The 8911-nt window shown below is 36.1% G+C and overlaps 1 protein-coding gene across 1 annotated transcript; it reads right to left on the bottom strand.

The window, feature by feature from the left end:
• Positions 1-294: 294 nt before the first annotated feature.
• On the bottom strand, positions 295-1257 carry LOC123936263 (olfactory receptor 2T29-like). The gene has a single exon (XM_045996908.1). It carries the CDS (start codon positions 1255-1257, stop codon positions 295-297), a length of 963 nt encoding a protein of 320 aa, XP_045852864.1.
• Positions 1258-8911: the final 7654 nt, after the last annotated feature.

Raw genomic sequence — 8911 nt, 5'->3', positions numbered from 1 at the left:
ACCCTTGTTTGTGAATATCTTGATATGTATTTCATACAAATATGAGTATTTTCCCACAGAATCACAGTGCAGTTGTAAATTTCAGAAAAATATAACATGGGTACAATGCAATTGTACAAATATTTTGAATACAGAAGTGTAAAAATGAAGAGCTTTTCAGTATAAGGAAACAATTCCTCTGAAAGGGATGAATAGGTGTTGACATATGGTATGAGAACCTGAAGAATAACGTTGGCATAAGATCCTAAAGTTCTAATTTGTAGCATGAAGGAAAAGAAACAGTACAAATATTTCCTACTTTATACTTTCATGTAAGACAGATCCCACATTCAACATTTTTTTTAGAGCCCTTGTTACATCCTTATTCCTAAGACTATAAATTAAAGGATTTAGAACAGGAGTGAGTATAGTGTAAAAGACAGATACAATCATGTCCTTCTTTGGGGTGTGATAGGAGGTGGGAAGCATGTAGGTATAGACAGCAGCACCATAGAAGAGGATGACTACCATCATGTGGGAAGAACAAGTGGCAAAGGCCTTCTTCCATCCCTCTGCTGAGTTCATCCTGTGGATGGTGAAGAGGATGAAAGAATAGGAGCTTGAAATGATTGTCACAGGGATGAGGAGCATGAGAACACAGCACAGGTACATGAGGGTCTCATAGAGGGAAGTGTCTGAGCAGGAAAGCTTCATTACAGCAGGGACCTCACAGAAGAAATGATGGATCTCCCGGGATCTACAGAAGGGGAAGGTCATGCTGACGGATGTGAGCATAAATCCATCCACAGATCCTAGAAACCAGGAAGAAGACACCAAGAGGAGACACACCCTATAGTTCATGAGGATAGGATAACGGAGTGGATGGCAGATGGCCATATAGCGGTCATAGGCCATGGCAGCTAGAAGGAAAAATTCTGAACCTCCTAGTGTCAAATAAAGAAACATTTGCATCCCGCATTCAGGGGCTGAGATCTTATTCACTCCTATGACCTGGTCCATGAGCATCTTGGGCACAGTGACAGAAATGTACATCACATCCATGAGAGACAATTGGGTGATAAAAAAGTACATGGGGTTGTGCAGGTGAACATCACACTGTATCAGAAGGATCAGGATGGTATTTCCAGACAAGGCCATTAGGAAAACCACAAAAATGACCACACAAAGAAGAGTTGGGTGGTTGGATTGACTGAAGAGTCCCACTAGTTCAAAATCTAATCGTCCAGTATGGTTGGCCACCCAAGTGGTATTCTCCATTGGATTTTACCTGAATCACCAAGGAGAACTGTAGAGTTAATAGATCACTCATGGCATATGACAACCTGAAATAAAATTTTAGTGAGCTTGTGTGTGTGTCTGTGTGCATGTTTACACACAGGAACCCAGGGTACTAATAAAGAGAAATTCCAAGGACTTGCAAATTGTAGGAGTATAAATTACCTGTAATTGAACAAATTTAATAGAAATTTAGGAATTCACAAATCAAAAATACAGTACCTTAGGGGAACCTGAGTGACTTAGTTGGTTAAGTCCCCAACTTTTGACCAAGTTTTTTTTTTTTTTTTAATATTTTATTTATTTGACAGACAGAGATCACAAGCAAGCAGAGAGGCAGGCAGAGAGAGAGGGAGCAGGCTTCCTGCTGAGCAGAGAGCCTGATGCGGGGCTCGATCCCAGGACCCTGAGATCATGACCTGAGCCGAAGGCAGAGGCTTTAACCCACTGAGCCACCCAGGTGCCCCTTGACCAAGTTTTGATCTCAGGGTCAGAGTTTGAGAACTGCTCCACTAGACTCAATACCAAGCAGGGAGACTTCTTGAGATTCTCTTTCTCCCTCTCCCTTTGCCCTGTCTCCTGTTATCTTTCTCTCTCTGTAAAACAAAAACAAAAACAAAAAGCAAAACCAAAAAAATACATCTTTTAAAAAAATATTCATGCCTTAATAATTCCACTACTGGTTATGCATTTCCCCAAATAAAGCAAAAACACTAATATATGGACATATATGTTTATTTTAATTTTTACCAGATCTTCATATGACCTTTTTTAACATTTTTATTCAAATTCCAGTTAGTTTTTATACAGTGTAATTTTGGTTTCAGGTGCCACATACAATGCAATATTGGTTTCAGGTACACAATATAGTGATTCAACACTTCCATACAACACTTGGTGCATACCACAACATCTGCATTCTTTAATCTCCATCACCTATTTAATCCATCCCCTTCCCACTTCCCTTTGGTAACCATCAGTTTATTCTCTATAGTTGCCTCTCTCTTTCCCCCCCTTTACTTATTTGTTTTGTTTATTAAATTCAACATATAAGTGAGATCATCTGACATTTGTTTTTCTCTGATTAACTTAGTTTGCATAACTTATTCTCTAGCTCCATCCATAACAATGCAAATGGCAAGATTTCATTCATTCATATATTTATATATGTACCCCTATTCTTATGCTATTCTTATTCACAATAGTTAAGATATGGAAACAATCTTTCCATATGGAATCTAACTGTCCATTAATAGATGAATCTTTAAGGAAGGAGTGGTATGTATGTGTGTGTTTGTATATTCCGTGCAGACAATGGACTATTATGCAGCCATAAAATCCATAACATTGTGCCCTTTGTAACAACATGGATGGGCCCACATGGTATTATATTAAGTGAAGTAAGTCAGACTGAGAAAGACAAATGCCACATAAACTCAGTTCTGTATGTGGAATGTAAAAACAGAAATGAATGAATAAGCAAAAAGCTAACCATATGTGTAAATACAGAGAAGAAACTGATGGTTGCTAGGGAAGAAAGTGATGGAGCAGTGACAAAATGGGTGAAGAAGAATGTGAGATACTGTCTTCCAGTTATGGAATAAATAAGTCACAGGAATAAAAGGCTCAGCATAAGGAATATAGCCCATTAATTGTATATTTTGTTTTATTTTTTGTATTTTTTCCTTCATTTTTATTTTATTATTTCTTTAAATTTGAGTATAGTTTACAATGTTCCATTAACAAGTTTATACACTATGCTATATTCATCATAAATACAGCTACCATCTATCCCATTGCATTTTTATTAAAATATTGACTGTATTCCTGTGCCTTATCATTCTATAATTAGGGGCCTGTACCTCCTTCTCCCCTTCACCCATTTTGACCCACTCTCCATCACCCTGATAATGTCTCATGACAGATGGTAAGTACACTTGTTGTGAACATAATAACTTAACCTTGTGAATCACTATGTTGTAAATATAAAGCTGATGGAACACTGTGTGACGAGTATATTCAAATAAAAATATTTTTAAAAGGATATTGGTAGGGGGAGGGAAGCAAGATGGCAGAAGATTAGAGGATCTCATTTCATCTGGTCCCTTGAATTTAGCTGGATAACATTCCAACCATTCTGAACACCTATGATTTCAACCATAGATGTTTAAGAAAATAATTTTTGGATTCTACAAATAGTAAAAAGACCACTTTTTATAAGTTAGGAGGTATGGAGAAGTGAATTTGATGGGATAGTTGGATGACAAATGGTGGGGAGTGGGATCTTCCATGAGGGAGCTACCAGAAAGTGATATAGCCTGAGTGCAAAATCAGAACTTTTAGAAGTCTGCCCCAGTAAAAGACATCCCTGCCTGAAAGATGTTCATGTGGCAAAGCAGGGAAGAATCCTAGGTGGGAGGCTGTGGTTTCAGGAAATCCAGGGTTACAGAAAGAATAAGAGTTCCTGAATCAGCAGAGTTTCCAAGCATTTGAGCAGGAAACAGTCTATGGTCAGTGAGCCTGGGAAGGGGGTTCTCATATCCATTTGCCCTAAACCACAAACTGAGGCACCACTGGATGACTACTCTCCATGTGGGGGCCCAAAAAAGGACAGAAACATGGTGACCTTCCACTTTCCCCAGGAGGACTGGTGCAGAAATGCACCACAGAAGTCTGAACTTTAGCACACAGAAAAGTGAGGACTGCTTATCCCTGAGGATTTACTGGGAAGATGGGGCTGCCATATTTCAGCTTCAGGGATGGAGATCAGCCTGACTATTTTTACTTTCATCCTCTAAAGAGGCACAAAAGCCTTAGGGAACAAAAGCCCCAAGCAGCAACTAATGGACAGGAGAGGAGAATTTGATATATCACTGATTCCATAAAATGAAACAATATTGGAATTATTGGAGTCTCAGGGAAAGAAGAAAGAGAGAGAAGGACAGAAGGTGTACTTGAGCAAATCATAGTTGAGAACTTTCTTAATCTGGGGAGGGAAACAGGGATTTATTTCCAAAAGGTAAAAGGAACACCCCCTAAAATAAATAAAAATAGGTCAATACCCTGAAATATAATAGTTAAGCTTGCAAATTTCAGAGATAAGGAGAAAATCAATATTCAATAAATGGTTCTGGTAAATATGGACAATCACATGGAGAAGAATGAAACCGGATGATTTTCTTACATCATACACAAAGATAAACTTAAAATGGATGAAAGACCTAATGTGAGACAGGAATCCATCAAAATCCTAGAGGAGAACACAGGCAGCAATCACTTTGACCCCAGCTGCAGCAACTTCTTCCTAGACACATCTCCAAAGGCAAGGGAAACAAAAGCAAAAAGGAACTTCATTTTTTGGGACTTCATCAAGCTAAAAACTTCTGCACCACAAAGAAAACTAAAAGGCACCAAATGGAATGGGAGAAGATATTTGCCAATAACATATCATATAAAAGGCTAATTTCCAAGATCCATAAAGAACTGCTCAAACTCAACACCCCAAAACTATAATCCAGTCAAGAAATGGGCAGAATGCATGAAAGACATTTCTCCCAAGAAGACAAACAAATGGCCAACAGACACATGAAAAAAAAATGCTACACATCACAAGCCATCAGGGAAATGCAAGTGAAAACCACAATAGATACCACCTCACACCAGTCAGGATGGCTAAAATTAATAACTCGGGAAACACTGATGTTGGGGAGGAAGCAGAGAAAGACGAATCATCATAACTTGTTGATGGGAATCCAAATTGGTGCAGCCCCTCTGGAGAACAGTGTGGAGGTTCTTTAAAAAGTTAAAAATAGGGCTACACTATTGCACTACTATGTATTTACCCCAAATATACAAATGTAGTAATCCAAAGGGGCACCTGTACCCCAATGTTCATAGCAGCAATGCCCATAATAGCTAAAAAGTAGAAAGAGCTGAGATGTACATCAACAGATGAATGGATAAAGTACATGTGTTTCATATATACAATGAAATTTAGTCACACATCAGAAAGGATGAATACTTACCACTTACATTGACATAGATGGAACTGGAGGATATTATGCTGAGTAAAATAAGTCAATCAGAGAAAGACAGATTATCCTATGGTTTCACTCATATGAGCAATGTAAGAAACAGCACAGAGGATCATAGGAAAAGGGAGGGAAAAGTGAATGGGAACTCACTAGAGAGGGAGAGAGACAAACCATGAGAAAATCTTAGCTATTGGAAACAAACTGAGGGTTGCTGGAGGAGTGGTGAATGGGGGATGGAGTAATTGGGTTATGGACCTTATTGAGGGCATGTGATGTGATTATAACTGGGTGTTATATGCAACTGATAAGTTATTAAACATCTGAAACTAATGATGTACTATATGTCGACTAATTGAATTTAAATTAAAAAGGGATATGGGTAACATAAAAGATTTCCACAGTTCAGGGTTTTGAGAATTCCTGATTACAGTGTTGTTTATCAATGAATATAGAATATTCCGCAATCACTGCCCTTTGAAAACACAAAAAGTGAATCATTAAAAAAAGAATAAAACCCCTTATTTCTAGAGGTAATATATATGTATGTCAAAATTTTAATCAACCTCCCTGGTGTAAGGATCCAACTGGATCTTAAAAACTGTTGGAGATATAGTCCATATATGAAAGGTTTAGAAAGTAACAAACATAATTTGGGGAATAATCATACCAAAAGTTCAAATCTCCTTTGTGATGCTCTGTGTTTATGTGGAGTAAGTAAGCCATGCATCCACATGGAACCAATGAGTTCCTCACCAATATTCAGCCTCTTAGATATCCTAGGACATCAATTTAGGAACTCATACTTTGAATCTGGACTATGATTCTGGGCCCAGCTTATCCTCTATCCACCAACTTTTTTGTCCACTTTGCATAACAAGTGGATAGTAAAGTTAGATCTCAAGTATGTTCAGGATTAAATTATGTAAAATAATTAAAGTTACAGATGAGTAAGTACATATATTGCTAAAGAGTTAAGGTCTATAATAATTTTTGTACAGATTCTGTGTAAGAGATGGCTGTTACCATTTTTGTTTTATGATACAAGATGAATTACTCCTGTTTGCCAGTTTTAGCATCTTTTCATACACATAAGGATTTAGATTTGATAGTTTCTGTAGTCTATTTATATATTCTGTTTAAACAGATCTTTAAGGGAATCCTACCTTTTTTTCTAGTATACCTTCTCCAGCTTCATTTACACAAAGCTACTACCACTCATTCTAGATTTAAGGAGGGAGAGCTGTCATTTAGAAAATCATTGTCATTTATAGGACAAATCTTTAGTTTTCACAAACATCATCTATTTATTGTCTGTGGCAACCAATTTTTCATAGGAACTGAGATGCAGAGAAAATAACTGAGCAACACTGAATTGTTTCTGTCTCCAATTCAATTCCCCTTCTTGTGTCTGGCTACTCAAAGCCTACATCAGTGTTAAGTGCTAAAAACAAATTACATGAAGTCTAAATTGTTACACTGAAGGAGATCAGAGTCCGTCTACACAGGCAAAAATAGTTGTGTGTGTGTGTGTGTGTGTGTGTGTGAATTTAAAGTATAGTTTAAAAATGACTCAAAATAAGAAAGCACAGTAGAAGAGGGTCTGCTTACAATTTAATGAATCTTGGAACACTGAAAAAAATTTAAAAATATTAAAAATAAAGCACAGTAGAAGTAAAATACATCTGTCTTTTCTGAAAAGAATCAGTAGTAACTGCTTTTATATTTTCTCTAATGAATGTTAAAGATTAGCAACTTTTAAGTTTCTGAAATATTAAATTTTAAAGGTCCTTACCAACATAAAAAGAAACATTGGCTCTTCTGTCTAGGAAGAGTTTAGAAATGGTTATGATTCAGGCATATTTCAATAATAATCTCTAACTTTCAAAACATTGTATGCTCTTATAATGATTCCAAAGACTAATTACAATAGTCAACTTATTAAGATTCTCCAGTTCTGAGTGCTAAAGCAGTAGACAACACTGAAAATTAATTTGATACCTTAATATAAATATCAAACAAATCTGGTACACATTGCATTAAAAAAATCTGTCAAATTCCACATCTACTGGTAGATGAAAGCTGACATCTGTGAAAAATTAAGAAAGCCCAATAAGAGGAAAATATACTAGCTTTCTGAATTAATATTGTGGCCCAAATGAAGCAAATCTTTATTGCAATTGGTAAATGAGAATGACTGTGATCAAGCCACACTGAAAAGTCCACTGGCACACCAGACAGACAAGAGGATGCTATCTGTACTATGTCAGGTGATTGACCTCACTGTTCATTCTTATTTTTCTGTATTCAATTTCTTGAGTTTAATATAAACAAAGCAGTACATTACTTAATTCTGGGACTTATTAATAGTGGTAGTATGGTAACATCAAATCTTTGAAGCTAACAGCAGATTTTGCTCTATTGCTTTACCATATTTTGTCTTCCCTGATAGTTATCTTACTCATCTTGTTTTCTCTTTTTACAAATTAAATAATTCAGATTCTCAGGTGATTTGCCTAGCATCACATAATTTACCTGGGATATGACTTGTGTCTCAATTCATATGTTGGGACCCACAGCTCATAAAGCTGTCTTAGCTCTCTAGAACACTATCTTCTCTCCACAGTCTACAATTTGGGTAATACCACTCACTGTCAGTTTCTTCTAAGAAACATAAATTTTATTGAGACATTTCTTTTACTTTTCTATCAGAAATAATTCCCACCTAAAGTAAAATCAGGCTCATTTTTTTTTGTAAAATTTCAACCTTAAGAAAAGAAACACATCATCCAATAATATAGGAGGAATATGTATTCTTTTGTCCATACATAAGGCAAGTAACAACCCATTTCCCAATATATTGCAGTAAGTTACTGTTACATGAAAGATTGAATCATAAAAAGGTGATTAGGAGTATATTTTCTTGGTGTGCACTGAGAAATGTATGGAATTCTCAAATATATTGTACAACTGACACTAATGTTTCACTGGTTAATTATACTTGATTTTAAAAAGCATAATTGTTTTTCTTCATAAAAATAGATGCTAGGGAAAAATTGAGGAAATATGGTCCAGAATTAGTAGCATATACCAAAGGAGAACAAGTAAAAAACAATAATTACCCTTTTGCTCCTGCAGTTCTCTCCATATGATTGAACTCAACATCAGATGATGCTGGAGGTCTTATTCATCTGAGTAATGGAGTGTGGCCATGGTATAAAGATAAACAGTATAGTGACATCACCCTCATTTTACTATCCGCATTATGGGAGTTGATGAGGTTTGCTATTGGTAAATTCCTTCTGGGACCTTGAAGAAGAATGCAATTAAGAGCCCTAACAACAACAACAACAACAACAACAACAAAGTTAATAGGTATCTATGTTGCACTGTTCTGGTTATCTTCTCATGTCTGTTTAAAATATTTTATTATTATTAACTGGAAATCTTAACCAATATTAAAAGAAATCTCAAATTTCACCATCATCAATAAAATCTTATCTGTGAAATAGATACCAGGTTATATGTGGCCTTAGCCTTTTCTGTATTACAAAATAATTTTTTAGACAGTAGGTCTATTTTTAACTTTCTGAGGAAACTTCATG

The sequence above is a fragment of the Meles meles genome, unplaced genomic scaffold, assembly GCF_922984935.1.
Source record: "Meles meles unplaced genomic scaffold, mMelMel3.1 paternal haplotype, whole genome shotgun sequence".
Taxonomy (NCBI): Eukaryota; Metazoa; Chordata; class Mammalia; order Carnivora; family Mustelidae; genus Meles; species Meles meles.
This window is presented reverse-complemented; position numbering and strand designations above follow the sequence as displayed.

Coding starts and splice junctions, on each gene's coding strand:
- LOC123936263 (XM_045996908.1), bottom strand. CDS start 1,257: ATGGAGAATACCACTTGGGTGGCCAACCATACTGGACGATTAGATTTT.